The 24,913-nt window shown below is 34.8% G+C and overlaps 1 protein-coding gene across 2 annotated transcripts in view; it reads left to right on the top strand.

The window, feature by feature from the left end:
• Elp2 (elongator complex protein 2) overlaps nucleotides 1-24,913 on the top strand; it is a 114,030-nt gene that overhangs the window by 70,827 nt on the left and 18,290 nt on the right. For both annotated transcript variants that reach the window (XM_089099623.1, XM_089099624.1), the window contains exons 10-12: nucleotides 5,539-5,643; nucleotides 9,449-9,646; nucleotides 20,097-20,424. In XM_089099623.1, coding sequence (XP_088955749.1) covers nucleotides 5,539-5,643; nucleotides 9,449-9,646; nucleotides 20,097-20,424 — 631 coding nt within the window. The remainder of the gene's footprint in view (nucleotides 1-5,538; nucleotides 5,644-9,448; nucleotides 9,647-20,096; nucleotides 20,425-24,913) is intronic.

Genomic DNA, 24,913 nt, shown 5'->3' with positions numbered 1-24,913 from the left:
CTACTAAGATGTCGCATATATGGTATATTGACAACTTGGATCTACATAGCGTCCTTTGATGTAGTTCAACATCCTCCTCAGTGTCATCTGTAAGTTTCAGTTGTTTCTGATATATTGGAGATAAACCCTTTTGACAACCTATTTGATCATAGTATCTTTTGATTTAGTTCAACATCGACACTTTCGACACTCCCTGAAAGTCTCAACTTAATTAGTAGTATTATTCACAAGTAGTAGTAGTAGTCTTAAAGAGTAGTAGTACTCGCAAATAGTAATAGTTACCCCAAGTAGTTGCACTAGTCACGAGTAGTAACAGTTTTAGCAAGTATTAGTAGTAGTCGCAAGTAGTAATAGTAGTCGAAGTAGTAGTATTTGTTGCAAGTTGTTATAGTAGTCGTGAGTAACAGTAGTAGTCGGTAAGTAGCAGTCGTAGCAATCGCAGGTAGTAGTGGTGGTTGCAAGCAGTAGTAGTAGTCGCAAGTAGTAGTATTAGTTGTGAATAGTAGCAGTTCTTGGAAGTAGTAGTAGTAGCTGCAAGTAGTTATAGTTGTAACCGTAAGCAGTAGTAGTAGTCATAGTAGCAGCACCACTGTGTAGCACTTGCATATAGTGTCTTAGGGTTATTTCAGCATCCCCCTCAGTATGCGTTGAAAGTTTCAACTTAACGCCCTCAGCTGCTCCTGAGATATTACTGATGCGCCCTTGTGACAACTTGCATGCACACGGTGTATTTCAATTTAGCTCAATAGCCCCTCTCCCCCCCAAAGTTCTCTGTGAGTTTCACCTTAAAAACACAAAGTCATTTTGGAGACCCGGGATCAAACATTCCCCCCCCCTCCTTCCCAATAACAAACCCTGTACGTAAACAATGGTCAATTTGCATAACTTACAGCCCTTGACGCAGGGCGCTGTGGGGGGGGATGCCCTGAGGGCATAATTATTTGACCTAAAAATTTTGATCGGATCTCTTTAGGGGAGGGTAGCCAAAAAGGGCCTAGGAGGTGGGTGGTTGCCCTGTGATCTCCTTTGAGTCCTGAAATGGGCGCTATAACTTTCAATTTCCGATCGATTTAAAATCCTTTTAAGTTTCTACGACCACCATTCCTATATGAAGTGGCTCTGGGAAAAATTGATAAATAATACATTGAAGGATCATAGCTCTTTACTACAAGCAACGGTAGAGCGTTACCTCTTATAAGTGGAAAATGTGTTGGGAAAATAAGAATTTTCTCTGAGATCAATCTGAGGAAAATGTAGTACAAACATATACTTCTTTCATCTTTTCATTTCTCCCCATCCCCTCTTTTTCGAATTTTTTTTTGGAAGAATTTACTTCGGAGTACTGTCAGGCAATGCAAATCAAACTCTAACCAATCATGCCGTGGAATAAAGGTTATGGGTATACAAAACAAATCCCCTCCCTCCTTAAGGTTGATCCGAAAAAAAAAACACAGACAAAAAAACAGTGGAATGAGAATGTAATTTTCAGTTTTAACCTCCTCCCCCCCCCCGTGCCCGGCGAAACTCAGATGCAACTGAGAAATCATATGGTGGAACTAAAGATAGGGGGATTCAAAGCAAATTCCGTTCCTTCTTAAGGTTGATCCGAAAGAAATATACAAAAAAAAAGAAAAAAAAGAACAGTGGCATGTGTGAAATTTTCAGTTTTAACTTCAGTTTTTCAGTAATTTTCAGTTTCAACAGAGTACTGTCAGGCAATGCAAATATGAAAATCTAAGTTAGTCCAGGTGTCCGTTGTAGAGCTCATGTTTCTTTTGTTGGTCTCAGGGTAATTTAGAAGTAGAAAACCTATTGGTAAAATTTACCCATTCTGCCCATTGGAAACATTACCCATTTTTCCCATTGAAAATTTACCCATTAGAAAAATTACCCATTGGGAAGCTCCTCCATGCCACCCTGGACCTAGGTATGTTTGTGTGGCCTCGCAATATATTTAGTGCAAGTACTTCGAGGTAGACTTTAAAATAAGTTAAATCATTCTTAGCAATTTTCACGCTGATAAATCCTTACTAAAGTTATTTACCTCAGAGGTTATATGTTCGGAAAAAAATGCTGTGAGACTTAGACACTGTTTTATGTTTGGGATTGTGAACTACTTGCAGTTCAGATTTTGTATTATAAAAAAGACGCTGTGAATCTGCATTCATAGCATCATGATAATATGTCCTAAGAAGTAGACATTTTTTTACTTAGATCACTAGATTCCGTATAGTCAGTCATCCAGAGGTCTGGATCTTTCAGGGATGGTACATGTCTGCTACAGATAGTGTGTGGGTGGTTTTTAGGATAATCGATGGTGCTAGTTCTGAAAATTGGGGCGCACCGGCTCACAATTGTAAGAGCAAGATTTTGAAACAGGATTTTTGCCTATAAGCTGAAAATTGGCCTGTAAGGACATCGCTGCGAAGTTTGTTTTCTGAAGCTCTAAAATTGACAGTTAATTATAACAAAATCTACATATTCTGGATCTCAAGAATGAGTTTTTTTTTTGCAAAGTGATTTTTTACTTTTCTCTCGAAATTTCTTCAAGACAGCTTTTTTTAATTATTTTGATATTTTCCTAGTTATTTTGAGCCTTTTGGTGTATAAACGCGCCTAAGTAAATTTGGCTGATTTTCGAAAAAGGGGAGAAACAACCCCTAAAAGTCAAGGGATCTTAATGAAAATCACTTCAACGTATTTGAGAACCCTATTGCAGAAGTTTCAAGTTCTCATCTGTAAAAATGTGGAAATTTGTGTTTTTTGCCAAAAGAAAGATCACGGATGCATGTTTTTTTTTTTTTTTTTTAGGGGTGATCGCTTCGAACCAATAGTCCTAGAATATCGGAAAAGGGCTCATTTGAACAAAGTCATCCGATCAAAATTTTGAGATAGCCATTTTGTTCAGTAATAATAATGCCTTTGTAGATAAAATTACCCCCACGGTCCTTGGGGAAAGGTCTTTAAATTATAAATTTTGCCTATTGTTTACGTATAGTATTTGTTATTGGAAAGTATGAATACATTTTTCGGGCCGGGGGAGGGGTGAATTTTCTGCTCGGGGGATTTTCCTCGGGGATAATTTTCCATGGAAAGGGAATTTTCCGGGGGGTGAACTTTCCAGGGGAGATCTTGCAATGGGGAGAATTTTTGAATTTGCCAGAATTCCTAACCGAATTGTCGGGGGGAAAATTTTTCCCGTTGGAGTTGTCTAGAGCATCTTTCCGTGGGAGGGGTTATTTTTCACAGGTGAAATTCGCCATAGGGGAGTTTTCCACAGGATAAATTCTCCAGAGGGAATTTTCTGCGGGAGCAACTTTCTACTAGGGGTTGGGTTATTTGCGGGAAATCTTTTCCACGGAGGAGGAGATTTCCAGTATGATTTAAAAGCAATCTTTTCAAATGAAAGTCATCTTCAAATGAAAGTGCGCTAAGAAAAAAATTTCACCTGGAACCATCCGCAAGAAATTTTTCGGGGGGCGGGATTTTAGCTAGAATGAAATTTTCCTTGCGGGGAGGGAGGTATTTAATGCTGGAATAACTATCCGTGGAGGGATTGTCCGCGGGGGAAAGGAAATTTCCATTGGGGGGGAGCTGGATTTCCCGGCATTATTTTAAAAATGATAAGAAATTAAATATAAAAAAAAAACAAATTTTATTCAACTGGAAGTAAGGAGCAATATCGAAACTTAAAACAAACAGAAATTATTACTTATATGAGGGGGGCTTCCCTCTCCTCAATACCTCGCTCTTTACGTTAAAGTTTTACTTTTCCTCCCAATTCTTCTAGAACGACTCCTGAAACACACGGGCCGTTTAATTAGAATAATAAGCTTTTTTAAATGTTCTTTAAAAAAAAAACTTTATCGTAAAGAGCGAGGTATTGAGGAGAGGGCAGCCCCCCTCATATAAGTAATCATTTCTGTTCTTTTTAAGTTTTGATGCTGCTCCTTACTTTCAGTTGAAAAAAAAAACTTGTTTATTTTATTGTTGTTTTTTTTTGAAAAGATCGATCCAGTGGCGGTTCTGGCCTCTCTTGCCCCCTGGACAAAATATTGATTAGTGCCCCCCCCCCCCTGTCTCCCACGAAATTTCCAGGCCAAATTTTAAAAAGATTTTCATTAATTAACAAACATATTTTCAACTTATTAATTGATTAATAATTTATTGTTTATTATTTTTTAATTTGGTTAATTTACTTTCCATTGGGGGGGGAGGAGCTGGATTTCCCGGCATTATTTTAAAAATGATAAGAAATTAAATATAAAAAAAAAACAAATTTTATTCAACTGGAAGTAAGGAGCAATATCGAAACTTAAAACAAACAGAAATTATTACTTATATGAGGGGGGCTTCCTCTCCTCAATATCACGCTGTAGACGCTGAAGTTTGACTTTTTGTCCCAGTTCTCTAAGAAAGAATCTTGAAACACAAGGGCCATTTAATTAGAAGAATAAGCTTTTTTTAATGGTCTTTAAAAAAAAGACTTTATCTTATAGAGTGAGGGATTACGGAGAGGGCAGCCCCGTTCATATAAGTAATCATTTCTGTTCTTTTTAAGTTTTGATGCTGCTCCTTACTTTCAGTTGAAAAAAAAAACTTGTTTATTTTATTGTTTTTTTGAAAAGATCGATCCAGTGGCGGTTCTGGCATCTCTTGCCCCCTGGACAAAATATTGATTAGTGCCCCCCCCCCTGTCTCCCACCAAATTTCCAGGCCAAATTTTAAAAAGATTTTCATTAATTAACAAACATATTTTCACCTTATTAATTGATTAATAATTTATTGTTTATTATTAATTAATTTGGTTATTTTACTTTTATTTTATTAATTAATTAATAATTCATTAATTATTCTCATTTATTAACTGCGTCCTCTACTTTACTTTATAAAATAGACTTTCAAAAATTATAAAATGATTATAACCGTTAGATTGTTTATTTGAAATTTTGCGCCCCTAAAATTTATGCGTCACGGGCAAGTGCCCCCTCTCCCCCTCTCCGTAAAACCGCCTCTGGATCGATTGTGATTCTTTCTAGAGTCTATTTATATTCCATTATGTGGTTGGTTAGGCTCTTCTGTCAGCTATATATTAAATTGAAATTTAACTCGAACTTTTAATTTTTTAATTATAGTAGGCTACTTATCGTATCCAAATACCGATAGATAGTTCTAAAGGCAAATTAATTTTAAAGCACCCAAATGGAAACACGCTGTTTTAATTCTAAACAGTAAGTTTTAAATTTAATAATACACGATTTTATTAATTGTATTGTATATAACATGTTATTTTCAACTTGCAGTTATAAGTATAATTATATTACAGTTATTAAAGTATAATCATAATTGCAAAATATCATAGCAATTTATGTAATGAGATTATATTTTTACAATAATATTGAATATTGCACTTATGTTACTTACTATAATTATAAATACTATCTTTATATATAACTTGTAAAGCAAATTTTCCTTTTGAATTTTTTTATTTTAAACGTTTTTGATTGAAAAATAATTTTAAACAACCTCAAATTTCAGAACCGCCAACTGAAGAAACCCTATTGCAAAATACGCTTTGGCCAGAAGTTCAGAAACTCTATGGACATGGATTTGAGCTCTTTTCTATTGCGTCAAATCACAATGGTAAGCAAAATTAGGTACATGATTTTATTGTCTTTTATGTTTAATTCTTTTTATTGATTAACATATTTTTTTTTAATATGAATAAATTCAAGGGGAGGGATTCGTGAAAACAGAATTAAAGAAAGGCAGCTTAAGACAGGCAAACGTAAGAAAGTTTAAAGAGAAAGAGATTTGGACTGGGGACCTAGCTTTTCCCCTCCACGCTTATCTATCTGCTACTGATCAATCCCATCAATCGAAAAAGGTAGGCTACTCAAGTCGGCTTATTTTCACACTAATTGTTTAAATTGTCTATTTTTTTCAAAATATAATTGCTCTTTTTCTCAAATTTTTCGAATCCCCCTTGTCCATTATACAAATGCTCTGCGTCCCCTCCCCTTAAATATAATACCATACATGTGTCTAGACTATGCACTGTCCAACCTTCGTATAAAGAATATACCCAAGTTATACCCAAGCAGAGTTACACCCAAGGTTGTAATAAGACATGTTTTTTATTATTATTTTATTTCCTGCCTTCCTGTGTTTGGGACTTATTTTCGACTGTGGATAAAAAATAGAAACAAATAGCTTATTTTAGCTTTTGTAAATATATCCATGGTTTCCCGCCACTAGTAATAATTTGTTAAATTTGAGATACTGTTATCGCTGAATTGAAGTTATCAAGTATTTCACAATAGGTTGTATAGGTTGCATCAAGAAGCTGGGTAACTGTAGGACAGAGAAAAGTCAAGACAGATAGTCCAAGTAATTGAGAGGCAAATGTTTAAATGGTTGGGGCACGGGTAAATGACAGGAGTATGCATGACTCTCTTATTGGACACATACTTGTCAGGTTAGTTTTTGGAAAGGCATGCCTGCCTAGAGTCTTAGGCAAGATGGGATTTCAATATAACTGGGTATATTCAAACTAAACAACGTCAAAATATAAATTGATAAGGAATAAGAAATCAACTCACCAACACGTCCCCAGGAAAATCATCACCCGAAATTCAAAAACAAATTAAAAAAAAATTTCTACGTCAATGAGGAGCCAACGCTAACAAAACAACACCCCAAAAATATAAAAAATCCTAAAACAACAAAAATTGATTTAACATTTACCCTTAATAAAAAAAAGGAACTAAGTTCCAAGCACGCCCCACAGTCACGGCCAGACCGAAATCTGGATGGACCGAGAGAGTAGCCGGAATCATTACATCCTCTCTGTTGCGAACTGTGTACCACAGCATAAATATATATACGAACAGTAGCGAAAAGTTTCTTCAAAAATGACACAGATCATAGCGCACTGAATGGGAAGTTCCCAGTACGTCAGAGCAATAGTTTCAGTTGCGACTTGGCATTCGATCAGATCATTCCCGTCTTAATGCGCTAAACATTTGTCATTGCGCGTGCGCGAAGAGGCGGAGTCATGAAGAAAGGTCTTGATTGATCTGTTTCAAAATTCTTTAGTTGAGAGTATAGGATATTTCGCTACTGTTCACATATATATTTATGTTATGCTGTGTATGGATTATACACAAGGGATATTAAACTAATAAGGGATATGGATCCCTTATTAGTTTAAGTAGTCCAGAAAAACAACATGGGAGATCTCCATAGAAGTATTGACATTTCAACGAAGGTATAACATAAATATTCTTCATCTTTAGGAGATCACAGGAGTGTGTGTAGTTGACTGGAGAATTCTTTCTTATGAAGATGGTGAATAGAAGCAATTATAAAAGGAAATGTAAACATCCACACAGACGAACAGTAACACATATAGGGGTAAATAAGAAAGAAATATAAAAGACGGGGGATAGGAAAAGAAAATAATCGCTTTAATTTTCGGATCATTCCAAGTCCACCTGAAATTTTGACTCTTATTACCTGAATATGCCATTTCAGGTAATAAGTGGCAGCTTATTATCTTCATTTCGGGTAATAAGGAACAACAGAATTTTATACTTTCATTCAGTCACCTTTCAGTATGCCTAGTGGCGGTTCTGGTTCCTCTTGCGCCCGGGGAAAATATTGATTAGCCCCCCCCCCCCCCACCCTCTCCGGTCTCCTAAAAATTTTAGCAGAATTTTTATTTATGAACAAAAATTTCCATTTATTTAAATCTGACTTTTCTTACTTTAGCATCCGCAAAATCATTAATTATCTCGACATCCTGTGAAATACGAACAGGTTTGAATAAAAAATATTACAAAAAAACATTCAAATTAATTAAACAAAATCTACTCTACTTTTGTTTTCAATTAATTGTGATGAAGATATGGGAAAAATGGAAATTTATGATTCAGTTTGCTTATAATCACTGTAAACTGCGCTTTCTCCTTTATTTTAATAAGAATAGAATTGCAAAAATTGCAAAAGGATTATATCCGTTAGATTATTTATTTGAAATTTGCACCCCCTAACATTTTTATACTCGGGGCAAGTGCCACGTCTGCCCCCTCCCCCCTAAACCACCTCTGAGTATACCGTTTAATCACCTTTTCGGCAAATGAAATTTTATTTATTTATCAGATTTGTTAAATTTTCTCTTTTTTCGTATTACAAATAATGGATTAAATTATGGATTAAACTAAAATATATATTTTTGCTATCTCTGTCTAGTTTTGACTGTCAAAAGGTAAGACAAAATAGATAAAAAAAACACTGAGAAAATAGAAACCTAATAAATAAGTTCTTCCTAAATGCTTAAACCTGTAAGCTAAGCGATGTATTCTCTCCTCAAGTCTGATACGAAGGGCCCTCAATAAAATTAAAATGCTGGCCTAAAGGCTGGCCTTTTTATTACAATGAATAAAAACCGCACAGCAACAAAATTTGTCGGCCTCAAATTTCTTTGGTCTTACATAAATCTTCCTACTGAATTCAAAAATCACGTTAAAATAGTCAAATAGCTGCTGATTTGGGAAACGAATTTTTCTTAATTTGTTTTTTAACTTACATTTGAGTATTTTGGCTTTTAATTTTTTTCATTATTTTGAAAGGTTTTTATCTAGAAATTAGGTAATATTTAGAAGGTTTATGTGACAAATTTTTAAAGATCTTTGTTGAATGTTTGTGGTTACAGACAAAAAAAAAAAATACCAAAACTTTAAAAGCCTGGGCACTCAGTATCTGATACATTTTTGAAATCACCATGCAAAATTTTCCTTGAAATTTTTCCCAATAAATAAAAAAAAAATAATCTAAAGAACCCAAATTTCACAAAAAAAACTAATTTTAAAGAATGATCTTTGCTAAAACTGTTGCTAATCAGCATAAAAAATTCTATTACAACCACATGTTTTATTTCTTTAGTCTTTCAGAAAGTTTAAATTTATGATATCTAATTTGCTAACTAAAATATTCAATGAAATCCTTAATTTTAAATGACACAGCAGTCTCGTACATTTTGTAATCTTTTCTCTTGCCTTAGCTAAGACTTAATATTTGCAATTCAGGAGTATTCCTTGCTTCTGTCCGTAATGCAGGCACCTGCTTAGGATGTTTTTATTGAGTGGGGGGGGGGGGGGGTTAAAATATAGGAGGTCGGGGGAGTCTGAGCTTAAAACTCCTTTCCTCTGTGTATAATATTTATTAACCAAAGATGAGAATGCTTGTCTGGTATATAACCAAGAGGTTTAAATTTGTCTGAAACTAATTTGTTTTAGTCCTTCAATTTAAATATATCATAATTAGTTTGTCAAGTCAAATAATCAGTAATATTTATTGATTTTAATTACCAGAATTTAATTACCCTGTTCTGCACATTTATAAACTATTATCTTGCCTTGACTGAGAATTAATAATTTTAATTCAGGGACAATCCTTGCTTCTGCGTGTAAAGCAACCAAAGCTGAGCATGCTGGAATTATATTATGGAACCAAGAGACATGGAACCAGATAGGTGTGCTTCAAGGACATAACCTTACGATTACACAGCTCTGCTTTTCCCCATCTGATGAATATCTGCTCTCTGTGTCTCGTGATAGAACTTGGGTTCTTCATAAGAGAAATGGTAAGAAGTATAATAAATTTGCTGCGTTTTTCGTTTTGTTGGCTAAGATTTTAACACGCTAAACCTAAATAGCATTAATGACTTTGACTTTATTGCATATAAACACACAAATAAAACACAACTCCAGGGACTAATGAATGATCCCTAGGGCCTTTTGTCAAAATGTATATTGACAAATCATTAAATCAGGATTAATATCAAGATGGTGATGCTAGTCTTTGATAATAACCGTCTGATATGATTTTGAAGAAGAGGATGATTGAACAAAATGGGCTGAATGGATTATGTAGATAATAATTATAAAATCTTTAGAGTGATGTAGAAGATTTTGCAGTCAATGAAGTCCTTCATTTTGGACAACCGAATGATATTCTAATCTTAAATCCGCCGTACTAAGGAATCTGGTTTGAAACAGAACACTATTATTAAAATTTCTGGATGGTTATTTAAATGTAGCTAAGTTCTTAGATTCTCTCTGAAGTTAAAAGGCTTTTTTCTGTCGGTATTGCCAGCAGTATCATTCGACTTAAAATCAACGCTACTGGAAATATGCTGATAGCATTGTGCTGATAGCATTGATAGCAAATGTGCTGATAGCATTTTTGACTGGAAATGATACTTTACTACAATACTAGTTACGTAAAGGTTCTTCAAATGAGCACTTTTCAGTTCCAAACCAAGAATGGTCTATCTGATTCTTTTCAATCCATTGAAGGAAATATTTTGAATCTACAAAGATGACTGTCAACTTTATATTTTATATTTTTAGCTTTTTATATTTTTATTAAGCAAACCAAATAAAGAAAGTTCGGTAGATTAGCTGTAAGATATGGTGGAGCAAAAGACATCCAAACGGACCACACATTCCAAAATACAACATAAATAAAACAGAATTCAATTTCGAACGTTTTGTGTGGAAAAGGTATGACAAAGGGGGCGGGGCCAGAAAAAAATATTTGAAAACTTCTTTTCCATTAATTAGCTTTTTTACTAATTTTTCCATCAATTTTGACAAAATATTTAAGGTAGAGAACGGTTTAGGTCGGTTATTTCTTTTTCTTTTTTTTAATCCCCATATTAATTTATTTTTTTTTAATGTTTCGTTGTTTTTTTTTTCAGCTGTAAGGCCATCTTGAACAAATGGGTGGTAAAATTGTTATGGTGGGTTTTTTAGCAAATTTTTCAAATTTGGGTAGTAGGTGTAAATTGGTTCCTGCTCTCTAGATACAAGGGCAAGACATTATTAGAAACGAATTCGATGGCTTTCCATGGTTTCCTGTCGTAAAACTCCTTCACGGCCCTCTAAATAGTTGGGTTGTATCTTAGTCTATTGAATTTTGGAGTCAATCGGGCAAAGATCATGCAGTCAAACATTTTGTTTTTGTTTTTTAATTGAACTTTCATGCAAAACTTACTTCAATAAATGTTTCTAATATGGAAACAAAAAAGAACACAAATCTATCCTTAGTTAAAAACTTCATGGAATTTTTCCAATTCCGTGCCAATCATCTTCCAATTTTGACCCCATATCTTTTAATCGTGTTTTCCACTTGACGAACCGTACTTTCTATTAGCTAGATTTTTTTCTTCCACTACCATTCTTAGTGATAATGCTTTGTTGCCAATGTCAAAAAAGCAGTGTTGCCAATGCTTTGAGATAAATTGTACCATTTTCTGACCAAATTATGCTACAAAAGATTTTTATGACACAATTACAGCATTCTGCGTCAGCTCCTATTTAACCGACGAAAATACAGAATAAAGTGAAAACAAGTAACCATATTTTTTTTTTCTGCTCAAATCTTCACCTCAAAAAATTCTTCAGCTCAAAAAATTGATTTCAAGCGCTGTTTCCTCGTGTAATGATTAGTTTGAAATTCATGAAGATTTCTCTTCGTGTCGAGTTTTTGCCCGACGAAACATCCCTTTTTTTGCTTGTGTCCATAAGAGCTGGCTGGAGGAACATTTGAAAAATTAAAACTTAACCTAGCAAACGCAATCAAAATATACCGAAATGTACCAGAAGTTTTGGATTGTACCTCAAAATCTCCAAATGTTATGTGTTATACCAGAATCTATAAATTGTACCAAAGACGGTTCAATTGTACCGCGTTGGCAACGCTGGATAGGAGTATGGTTGCAATTATCGAATTAATTACATTGCTAGTTTGTCATGATGTCATCACATTGTAATTTCAAACTTTTTTTCTACTTAACACACATAATTACTCAAGCCACTTATAAAAACTAAATATGCCAGCAATATCCCAATTTTGCATAGGCTAGCATGTATGAGAGAGTGGTACATTTACATGTGCAATTCATTTACGTTTTGATTGTCGCTCCTTGTATAATTTATGTTGGAACATGGTTTGACGAAGCGAAAATGAAAAGTGAGCCCCCACCCCCCGGCGAGAAGCGTGGAAAAATTTAGGGTTTCGTGCATTAATTATTATCTTTCAGAGAGAAAAAAAGTGACTGCTTGCCTATAATTAATTACAAAAAAAAACTTTCTGAAAAATAAGCTTTTCAAAGAAAAGTAAAGGCTATTTTACACTTCAGCTCAGCAGATACAAATACCTTTAAAAATTCAAACTCAAAACGACCAAAAATTACTATTAAAGAATAAATGAAACCCAAAACGAACAGAAATCAAATAAACAATCATAGCAAAAACATACAACAAGTAATAATATAAATGAATAAATAGATCTTAAAGCGAGTAATGCTTAGATTTAATATGGAAATCAAGCTTAAAACAAAAAAAAATATTTTCCTATTGAAGCATAAATGAAACTTAAAACGAACAGAAATTAAACTAACAATCAATGCAAACAAACATACAATAGATATTAATGTAAATTAATAAATAAATCTTAAAACGAGTGAAACTTAAATTAAATATGCAAATCAAGCTTGAAACGAACAAAAATCACTACAAACAAGAGATTGGGTATCACCTCCTTCTCTCACTGTAAAAGTCTAAAACCTACTGCGTCATTGGCGCTTTGCTGAAACCAATTTTATGACAAATATTTTCTTTGTACTTAATATTGAAAATAAACATTAAAATTATAGTAACATTTTGAACTGATGAGCTTTTAGCAATTAATATCATTATAGATCAAATATTCAGTTTCATTGATTAGCTCTTTTTAAAGTTGTTAAAGACAAATATAGTTTCCCTACAAACAACTGTTTGGATACTGCCTCCTTTCCTAACTGTAAATAAAAACCAAAGCCTACTGCGTCATTGGCGCTTAACTGAAAACGGATTATATTACAAATATTTTCTTTTCCCGTTCTTACAATATTGAAAATAAAAATACAACTACAGTGAAATAAATTCTTGAACTAATGGATCTTTCAACAATTAATATCATTATACATCAAATATTCAATTTGATTTTGTTTATACTTTCCAAGACTGTTCAAGACGCATATAGTTTTCATTAAAGCGCCAATGACGCAGTAGGTTTTAGACTTTTATTAAATAAAAAAAACAAGTTTTTTTTAACTGAAAGTAAGGAACGACGTTAAAACTTAAAACGAACAGAAATTATTCCTTATATGAAAGGGGCTGTCCCCTCCTTAGCGCCTCGCTCTTTACGCTAAAGTTTTTTATTATTTAAGAAATAGAGTTGTGAGAAAGTCAAACTTTAGCGTAAAGAGTGAGGTGATAAGGAGGGGACAGCCCCTTTCATATAAGGAATAATTTGTTCGTTTTAAGTTTTAACGTCGTTCCTTACTTTCAGTTAAAAAAACTTGTTTTCTTTTTTATTTAATTTTTGAACGTTTTTGAATAAATGCAGGTCTTGATCTTGGCTCACCGTACATGAATAATTAAAACAAAATTTACATATTAATTTACTTTTATTTGGTTAAATGGCTTTCTCGAAACTTGTTTAATTTTATTTACGAACGTTTTTATTAGTAATAAATATACATAAGTTAAGAATTAACTTGTATAACGATATTCCATATTCATATATATTTAATACGTACATTAGGGGTTCGCTCCCTAGTCAATACCTTGCTCTTTAAGCTAAAGTTCAGGTTTTGTTCCAATTCTTTAAAAATGACCGCTTAATCACAAAGGCCGTTAATTAGAATAAATACTACTATACAACTACTACTACAATAAGAACACTTATCACTAATAAGAACAAAAATGACTATAGTTTTTAGGTTTACGTCTTTGTCCTTAAGAATTTCCTTCTCTTGGATATCGTTAATCTCATCTTGGTGAATTGTCTTGGATATCGTTTGAATATTCATCTTAATGAATCTAAATAAGAAAGGGATTAATAATATAGTTTTATTTTACTTGTTATACAGTCCCAGTTGTGTAGTTACACAATTGTATAGTTACAAAATACGCTTTTAGCAGCTCTGTTAAGCAAAAAAACCCTTTCTTGTTTCAACCTTGTTCATTCAAGGGAATTCAAGGGAAAATGATTTTATCCAGGAAAAAAAGGGACCGTGTTGTCCGTCCGAGATCACAACCACAGTTCACCAAATAAATTCAAGCACATTTGCCAGGTTAAAAAATTAAAAGATTTTAAAAAATCTTTGGCTTAAAGAGCGAGATATTGACTAGGGGGTGAACCCAATCATATATGTAATATTTTCTGTTCGTTTAAAGTTTTGATGTTGCTGCTGTTACAGCTGAAAAACTTGTTTTTTTATATTTAATTTCTGATCTTTTTTTAAATAATGCTGGGAAGTCCGGCGTCCCCTTTATAGCAATTTCCCTTCCCCCCATGAAAAATTCCTTCGTGGAAAGATCCTCCCACATAACCCCCGGCCCCCCCCCCCCCACTACCTTAAAAAATCTCCCCTGAAAACGTCTGTATACTTCCGTTATCTTTCTTCTGGCAAAAAATGCAAAATTCCACATTTTTGTAGATAAGAGCTTGAAACCTCTACAGTAGGGTTATCTTATACGCTGAATATGATGGTGTGATTTTTATTAAGGTTCTATAACTTTTAGGGGGTCTTTCCCCCTTTTTTCGAAAATCAGCCAAATTTTCTCAGGCACTTAACTTTTGATGGGTAGGACTAAACTTGATGAAACTTAAATATTTGAAATCAGGATTAAAATCTAATCCTTTTGATGTATCTATTTATATCAAAATACCGTTTTCTAGAGTTTCGGTTACCATTGAGCCGGGTCGCTCCTTACTTGCAGTTCGTTACTACGAACTGTTTGATAGTGAGAGAAGGAGGATACCCAAACTCTTGTTTGTGATGATATTTGTTCGTTTCAAGCTTGATTTGCATATTAAATTTAAGTTTCACTCGTTTTGAGATTTATTTATTAATTTAGACTAATATCTATTGTATGTTTGTTTGCATTGATTGTTTATTTAATTTTTGTTCGTTTTAAATTTCATTTATACTTCAATAGGAAAATATTTTTTTTTCGTTTTAAGCTTGATATTCATATTCAATGTAAGCATTACTCGCTCTAAGATCTATTTATTCATTTATATTATTACTTGTTGTATGTTTTTGCTATGATTGTTTATTTAATTTCTGTTTGCTTTGTGTTTCATTTATTCTTTAATAGTAATTTCTGGTCGTTTTGAGTTTGAATTTTAAAAGTTATTTGTTTCTGCTGATCTTAAGTTTAAAATGGCCTTTACTTTTCTTTGAAAAACTTATTTTTCGGAAAGTTTTTTTTTTTTATTAATTTTTGTTCGTTTTTGATTGCGGAAAATTTCAAGTTTTAAAAATTCCTTATTTCAAAATCAAACTTAAAAAAAAATCAAATATTCATCAGAGTAACAAAACTAATATCAAAGTAACAATATCAAAGTGAAAAAATGGGTTTGTGTCAACCTCAGAGTTTTTATTATCTGATGTTTGAACTATTTTAAAAAAAATTACTATCTCAAAATTTTTATTGGATGGGTTGGGGGGAAAAGGGCGTAGGGGAACTAGATTAAGCTTCGGGCTCTTTTGACTCTTTAAAAATGAACTAGAACTTTCTCTTTTCAATCAAATGAGCCCTCTCTGAAGTTTATATGAGTATCCCTTCTATAAGAACCATATATATCCCCAGAGTATAACTTACAACGCCTGTTCCTGGGCCCTGGGGGGTTGTGTTGACCCTGGAGTTTTAATTTCTGATGGTTGAACTATTTTTAACAAAATGGTCACCTGACATTTTTATCGGATGGTTTTATCCGTCCGATACACCCAAAGGCGTGGAGGGTGGGAGGGGCTAGATGCCCTCTGATCTGTTTTCACTCTGAGAAAATGAACTACAACTTTTAATTTCCATTCAAAAGAACCCTCTCTGAAGTTTATACGAGCATACCCTCCATAAGAACCTTATATGCCCCCAAAGCAGTACTTACATCACCTGCCCCAGCCCTGGGGGGAGGGGGGTGTCAACACAGGAGTTTTTCTTATCTGATCTTTGAAGTATGTTTAACGAAATGGCCATACACAAAGGAGTTTTTGTTATATGATCTTTAAACTATTTCTAATAAAGTGGCTAACTTATATTTTTTATCAGATGTTTTAGGGGAATAAGGGCCTGGGGGAGGGCTAGTTGCCCTCTGGTCACTTTTGACTCTTAAAAAGGGTACTAGAACTCTCGATTCCAAATTTAATGAGCCCCGTTTGAAGTTTATACGACGACCCCTTCTATATGAAGTGCCTCTGGGAAAAAAATAAATGGAGTTTGGGGAGAGGCTAGCTGCCCTCCAATCACTTTTGACTCTTAAAAAGTGAACTAAAACTTTCAATTTCCAATCAAATGAGCCCTCTAGGAATTTTATACGAGCATCCCTTCCATAACAACCATATATGCCCCCAGGACAAAACTTACAACGCCTACCCCTGAGCCCTGGGGGGCTGTGTCCACTCCGGAGATTTCGTTATCTGTATTTTGAATAATTTTTAACAAAATGTCTATCTCAAATTTTTTATCTGATATATTTAGGGCGTGGAGGAGGTGGGGGGGCTAGTTGCCCTCCGATCTCTTTTGACTCTTAAAAAGTGAACAAGAACTTTCAATTTTAAATCAAATGAGCCCACTCCGAAGTTTATACGACCATCCCTTCCATAAGAACTATATATGCCCCAAGAGCATTACTCCTAACGCCTGCCTCCGGGCCCTGGCGGGTTCCGTCGACACAGCAATTTTTCTTATCTGACCTTTGAACTATTTTTAATGAAATGGCTATTATAAATTTTATCGGATGGGCTTGGGTAAAAACGGGTGTGTGGGGGTGCTAGTTGCCCTCGGATATCTTTTGACTTAAAAATTGAACTAGAACTTTCAGTTTCCAATCAAATGAGCCCCCTCTGAAGTTTATACGAGCATCCCTTTCATAAGAACCATATACGCCCCCAGGACAAGACTTACAACGCCTATCCCCCGGGCTCTGGGGGGCGTTTTTGTTTTCTAATTTTTTAATAATTTCCAAAACACAGGCTATCTCAAAATTTGTAGACGGGTTTGGGGAAAAAAGAGCGTGGGGGGGGGGCTAGTTGCTCTCGGATATCTTTTTACTCTTAAAAAGTGAACTAGAACTTTCAATTTCCAATCAAATGAGCCCTCTATGAAGTTTATACGAGTATCCCTTTCATAAGAACCATACATGCCCTTAGGGCATAACTTAGAACGCCTTCCCCTGTGCCGTGGGGGGTTGTCTTGAAACCGGAGTTTTTCTTATCCGACCTTTGAACTATTTTTTTTTAACAAGATGTCTATCAAAATTTTCATCAGATTGGTTTTGAAAAAGAAGGTGTGGGGGGGGGCTAGCTACCCTCGGATCTCTTTTGACTATTAAAAAATAAGCTCGAAATTTGAATATCCAATCACATGAGCCCTCTCTGAAGTTAATACGAGCATCCCTTTCATACGAACAATATATGCCCCAGGGCATAACTTACAACATCTACTACAGGGCCCGGGGGGGTTGTAATGACACCTGAATTTTTGTTATCTGATTTTGGAGCAATTTTTAACTTATTGTCTATCTCAAAACTTTTGTTGGATGTATTTGGGGAAAAAGGGGCGGGGGGGGGGGTTAGTTGCCCTCCAGTCTCTTTGGCTCTAAAAAACTTAACTAGAACTTTCAATTTCCAATCAAATGAGCCTTCTCTGAATTTTTTACGAGCATTCCTTCAATAAGAACCATATATTCCCCCAGGGCATAACTCACAACACCTGCCCTCGGGCCCTGGGGGGCTGTGTTGACCTCTGAGTTTTCGTTATATGGTCTTTGAACTATTTAAAAAAAAGTTATCTCAAAGTTATTTTCGGAGGGTTTTGAGGAAAAATGGGCGTGGAGGGGGGGGGCTATGTGCCCTCAAATCTATTTTAACTCTTAAAAAGTAAACTAAAACTTTCAATTTCCAATCAAATTATCCCTCTTTGAAGTTAATACGAGCATCCCTTCCATAATACCCATATATACCCCTAGGGCATAACTTACAACGCCTGCCCCCGGGCTCTTGTGGGTTGTGTCGACATTGGAATTTTTGTTATATCATCTTTGAACTATTTGCAACAAAATAGCTATCTTAAAATTTTTATTGAATGAATTTGGGGTGGGGGGGGGGGTGGAGCAGGCTACCCTCTAATATCTTTTGATGCCTAAAAAGTGGACTAGAACTTTCCACTTCCAATGAAATGAGCCCTCTCTGAAGTCTTTTTGACCATTGCTTCTATAAGAACCATATATGCCCCCAGTGCATTACTTATAACCCTTACCCCTAAAGATTGTAGGGGGGATGTCCTGCTCAAACAGAAAATTTCCGGAAATTTCAACTACGTTGAACAAAATTGCTATATTAAAGTTTTTATTGGACGTGTTTGGGGGAAATGTTGGGCATGGAAGGGGTGTCAGTTGCCTTAGAATAACTTTCGGCTATTAAAAAGGAAACTAGCCATTTAAATTTCCAATCGAATGAGCCCTTTCTGAAGTTTCTACGACAACGTTGTCTATACAGAACCTTATATGCCCCCAGGGCATAACTTACAACTATTGCCCTGAGGGCTGCGGGGGAGTTGTCATCCTCAAAGACCTAATTTCCAGAACTTAAAACTACGTTTAATAAAATGGTTGTCTCAAAATTTTGATTGGATGTGTTTGAGGAAAAGGTGGGCGTGAGAGGGGGGTTAGTTGCCCTCAAATTACTTTCGACTATTAAAAAGGGCACTAGCCCTTTGAGTTTTCAATCGAAAGAGTCTTTTTTGAAGTTTCTACGACAACGCATTCTATAAAAACCTTATATGCCCCAGGGTATAACTTAAAACCCTTGCCTTGAGGGTCGTGCTATCTGGAAATAAACTATGCTGAACAAAATGGCTATCTCAAAATTTTGATTGGATGTGTTTGGGGGAATAATGGGCGTGGTGGGGGCTAGTTGCCCTCCAATCACTTTCGACTATTAGAAAGGGCACTAGCCCTTTGTATTTACAATGGAATTAGCCTTTTTGAAGTTCTTACGACACCACCTTCACTACAAGCCTTATATGCGCTAAGGATATAACTTAAAACCCTTGCCCAGAGGGTTGTTGGGGATTGTCCTCCTGACAAACACAATCTCTCTCCGGACGTAAGCTACACCGAACAAAACGACTATCTCAAAATTTTGATTGGATGTGTTTGGGAAAATGATGGGCGTGGGGGGGGGCTAGTTTCCCTCCAATCACTTTTGACTGTTAAAAAGGGCACTAGCCCTTTGACTTTCCAATCGAATTAGCCTTTTTTCAAGTTTCTACGACAACGTCTTCTTTAAAAACCTTATATGCCTCCAGGGCATAGCTTAAAACCCTTGCCCTGAGGTTTGTGGGGGAGTGACCTCCTCAAAAACATATTTTCTATCTGGAAATCGACTACGCTGAACAAACTGGCTATCTCAAAATTTTGATTGGATGTGTTTGGGGAAATTATGGGCGTGGGGGGCCCTCCAATCACTTTTGACTAATAAAAAGGCCACTAGAACTCTCGATTTCCAATCGAATGAGCCCCCTTTGAAGTTTTTACGACGACCCCTTCCATATGAAGTGCCACTGGGGAAAAAGAAAAAAATAATAATAAAACATTTGAACCGTATGGCCTTTACTATGGCGTGCCTCTGATTTAGTAGCAAATATTGTGCTTTAATCTCATTTATTTACATTTGTGACTTATTTTTGTGAGCGAAGAATCAAAATCTTTTGTCACAAGGTTTTGTATATTTAGTCTGTCTAAATATCTGTGCCTCTTTTTTTCTTAGAAGTCCTTTTTTCATAGAAATAGTGCTACGGGGCTAACCCTGGTCAGTAACGTAGCTTTTTAAGTGTTAGAATTATCAACAACAATTTTCAAATTGTACCCCTGGAGTAAAAAAAAAAAAAATTAGTTACCCGATCCAAGTTGCTAGAACCAGAACTGTTTGAAATAGCTTCAGAGATTTACTCATTTGTTATTTTGCTTTTTAGGTGAAAGTTTTAGTTTCCTATGTAGCTCCACTAAAGACTTTGGCCACACTAGAATAATCTGGTCTGCTGATTGGTCTGTTGACTCTTTGTATTTTGTCACCGGATCTCGTGACAAAACAGTGAAAGTATGGGGAGTCAGTACAGATACTACATGGAAGCCGATTTCCCAAGGGCTGGAGTTAGAGGAGTCTGTTACTTCTGTGGCATTTGCTCCCATAACTGGAAAGTACATTATTGCTTTGGGACTCGAAAATGGAATGATTTGTGTTTATGAATGGAGCCATATGGCTGAAGTAGTGTGGAATAGAAAATTTGTTATGGATTCCAGGTACGTAGCTCAAGTCTAATGGATGTGAGAACCCAAAATTGAATTAAATTAACAATTATGAAGACAAAATAGGAACTAATATTATAGTAATGTTCAGTTGGTTCAAATCATCCAATTGGGGCAGCGCAGACACGGCAAAATACTCAATTAGAGGGAAAAAAATAATTACCATACAATTAACAAATAATTACCATAAGTTATTACCGTATAAAATATTTTTTTGTAGTTAGCATATTGGGTATCTTGAAAGATATTTTCAAACAGTGCAATTAATTGTATATAAGACCCCCCCCCCCCGTAAAACGTGTTTGCACTTTAGTATCCTAAAATTTGTTGTTTTCATACTACCCCCGTAGCTATAGTCTGTTATGGCCACAGCCTCCGGGTCAAGCAATTTAAATCATGCAATGTGTCCATTTTTTTACATGGAGGATTTATATTTGGGAAATGGGGGGGGGGGGGTGTTGGATCCTGGGTGTGTTTGAAAATGCTAAGGGTACTGAGGTAAAATTTCGGGAAATGTTGAGGGGTGTATTGAGCTAAATCAAAAGAAACTATCTGCATTCCTGTTATTTGAAAGGCGTTTCTGCAATATCTTAGGAACGGGTAAGGGTATTAACTTGAAACTGACAGCGCCACAACTATTACTGTTTCGGCTTCTTACAACTGCGGCAATTGCTCGTGACTACTTTAAAGAAATGTTGATCGGATGCTGAACTTCGAAATTCAACTGTTGAGACTACGTAACTTGCGCTTTACTAAAAACAAATTATAATATAAATATTTGCTTTTATATTTACAACACTAAAATATACAGTTAAATAAAATCTTTAATTGCTGTTTTTTCAGGAATTGATAGCATTAAATATCGGATATTTAGGTTAATTTTATAATTTCGTTCCAAGGACTGCTCAAGACGCATAGTCTTCAATGAAATGCAAATGGCGCAGTAGGCTTAAGACTTTTACAGTTAGAGGAGAGGGAAGGGTGCAGTAGCAAAATTCCTGTTTGAAGTGATTTTTGTCCGTTTTAAATTAGACCTGAATATTTAATTTAATTTTTACTCGTTTGAAGATTTATTTATTCATTTATATTACTACCTGTTATCTGTTTGTTGCTATGATTTTTCATTTTATTTTTTTTTTATTTAGGTATCGTTTATATTTTAATTGTAAATTCAGGTCATTTTGAGTTTGACCATGCCGGATCTTTACTTTTCGTTGAAAAACTTCTTTTTCGGTATATTTTTAACTTATATATGAAAAATATTGACTTTGTTCTTTTAAAATTTTATCTTGTATGGCACGTGAACATAAATTCTGGTTCTTAAAAAAAAAAAAAAAAAAGTAACACCATCATTACACTTTTTGGTGTGGTGGGGGGGGGTTAGCAATCACCCCCTCCTGCTCTTCTTTGTGTGTTTGTTGTCAAAATATATATATATATATATATATATATATATATATATATATATATATATATATATATATATATATATATATATATATACATATATATATATATATATATATATATATATATATAAAATTGTCCTGGTTGAATTTTTGATGTTTGAAATAAGATTTTCCAAGAATCATTTTGCAAAAATAATGGTCTAAAGCAAAAAAAAAAGATTTTTTCTTGATTCAGTACACAAAGTTGGACTGGAAATAACTCTTAAGCTGTCGAAGTAGATTTTTGAAAAAAGAAATTCAGAACCCCAAAATTTCGTTAATAAAAACTTTAAAAAGCTACTGCTACTCAAAACGTCGGGCGACATGCAGGAACAATCCTTAGTTCATTTTTTAAAACCCGGTTTTAATAGAGTCGTCCATTTTAGTTTTTGAAATAAAAAAGTAAAGAGAAAGTTTGAAAAACGGGCAAGCACGCACTTACAGATTTTATAGAAAATCGATGGTTTGTTCATTTCACGAATGATATCTCAATGAAGTAAATGGTGAGAAACGCTAGAAACAACTATGTGAAGTTTTCTTCTAATTATCTTTTAGCTAAGTTTTTTTTCTGGAAAATGCGCTAGAAAAATAGGGAGACAAAATCCAATAGATGGTAATAAAATTTGGGATTCATGAATTAATCAGCCACTTTGTTTCTATGAGGAAAAAACTTCTTATTTTAACGCTAATTAGATAAGAAAAATACTAGTAGATTCCTTATTTTGTGATCTTTCCAAATATTACGGTTTCTTTTCTGACAATGCATCCCATCCCCCACCCCTGGTTTGAAGACCGGTGTAAGAAAAAATCGGACTTTTCGCTAAATTCTCTGTGTTATGTGGTGAGGTAGATCGATACTTCCAGTGTCTTAATGATAGTTCAAGTTTCTAGTTTTTTTTTTCTTTCTTCGTAGATAATTTAGTCACTTTAACGTAAAGTCGATAATTATTTGTGTTTTATTTCTGTTTTTTTGTTATTTTTGCCTCCGTTTTTTATTTATTTATTCTAGTTTGAAAGTTTCCGAACTAAGTACTAGGTACTGTGGTACCTACTGGCGTCATTACTTTTTGTCTCAGAGACGAGCTATTTATGTCTCTTATCCATTTCATGTATTGATTGAACATATTACAATATTACCTTGTGACAGCGTAGTGGATAAACCCATGCTTGGAGACATCTGGGACTGAGGTTCAATCCCTCCTGTTGCAAGGAATGAAATGAAATTGTAATTCCAGTCAAATTTTTTTTTCAAGCCTGTCTACGGTAACCGTTGCAATACAAAAAACGAGTTCGTAAACAGAACCTAGTTCTGAGACAGAAATTTCCGAACTAGGTACTAGGTACTATGGTAGCGTCATGAGTTTTTGTCCCAGAAACGAGCTATCTATATCTCTAATCCATTCCATGTATTAATTGAATATATTTTAATATTACCTTGTGACAGCCTTGTGGATAAAGCCACGCTTGGAAACATCCGGTACTGTGGTTCATTCCCGCTTGTTGCAATGAATGGCATTTATTAAAACATTTACTAATTGTTGTCATACCAAACAATTTTCTACCTTGGTATTCCTCCGATAAATAATGATAAAAGGGAAAAATTATCCTTTTTTCTCTTTTAGTTGTTTTCAATTCGTTTCAAAAAAAAAATCAAGTTGTCTACGGTAACGATTCTAATATAAAAAAACTACATCAGAGTACCTAGTACCTAGTTTGGAAATTTCCGTTTCCGAACTAGGTAGTAGGTACTCTGGTGCCTATTGGCGTCATTAGTTTTTGTCTCAGAGACGAGTTTTTTATCTCTTTTATCCATTTCATGTATTTATTGAATATATTGTGATATTAGCTTGTAGCATCATAGCTTGTAACCCCATCAATTTCCTTTAAAGTGAGCCATTAAATAGCTCTCTATGATGTTTTAGTGCCCCGGTATCTGAGAAAAATAAGAAGAAAAAAAAATGTCGTATATACAGAATATCGTGAAGACAGCCACTTTTCTAGATTTTCAATCCAGTATATTTCCCGTGTTGTTCAAGCCAAAGAACTATAAGTTTCCTATATAGGGGTTTCGGATAAGGCGGTTCTAATAGTGTACTTTTTTTTAACTGATTCTACACTTAGGAGTTATGACCTATTTCATTTTTTACTATGGGGTGTGATCGTCTCTTACTAGGTTGCTAGCTACCGCTGCAACCCGGATTAGGGCAATATGTGGGACCATCAGGGGGTTGAGAGGCGGGTCCATTGTCAGAAAAGCGACCATAGTATTTGGAAAAACATAAAATAAAGAATTTAATGGCAATACTTTTATGTACTAAATATGTTTTCTTTAGACCTGGTTAACCCCTAGAATAATACCGAAATTGTTAGCTCTAAAATTTAACCCAAAAATACGAATGAAAAGGTGTTGTTTTTTTTTTTTGTTTTTTTTTTTAGTAAAACGTGACAAGTCCAATATTTCCTTGTATTCATAAGCTGTTTTTAATCTATTCTTATATAAACGATGGGCTAGGGCTATAATGCTATCATGCGCTTTCTAGGGCTATAATGAGAGAAAGGTTGAGATGGGTAGTGCACGTTCTGCGGATGAAGGATGACAGACTACCGAAGATTATTCTTGTCTGCCAACTGTCTAGGAGCAAACGAAAAGCAGGTCGTCCCCAAATTAGGTGGGAGGATATCGTAAGGACAAATCTTAGGGAAATGGGAACTTCCTGGGAGGGTGTAAAGAGGCATGCTTTAAAGAGATTAGGATGGAGTAGGAGCGTGTGGAGCTGTGTTGACCTCAGGCAGCTTGGTGATGCAGTTAGTTGTTGGTAGTAGTAGTAGTAGTATATATAATGATAAAGAAGATAATGCAGTGAGGACTTTTTTAAGACAGTGAACTGCTGAAGAAAACTGGTTGAATATTTTGGCTTTATAAATAAAATCCGTCTTCAGCGAAAATAAAAATACGGAATAAAGATAGGATTCAACCTACGATAAAGAACGAGGAAACTAAAAATAAAAGTAACAAGAAGTGAGTCCTAGCTTCA

The sequence above is a fragment of the Artemia sp. Qi Xiang Cuo genome, chromosome 13 (assembly GCF_049724085.1).
Source record: "Artemia sp. Qi Xiang Cuo chromosome 13, ASM4972408v1, whole genome shotgun sequence".
In the NCBI taxonomy this organism is placed as follows: domain Eukaryota; kingdom Metazoa; phylum Arthropoda; class Branchiopoda; order Anostraca; family Artemiidae; genus Artemia; species Artemia sp. Qi Xiang Cuo.
Note: the sequence above shows the minus strand (reverse complement) of the source record. Positions and strands in the feature narration are given on the sequence as shown.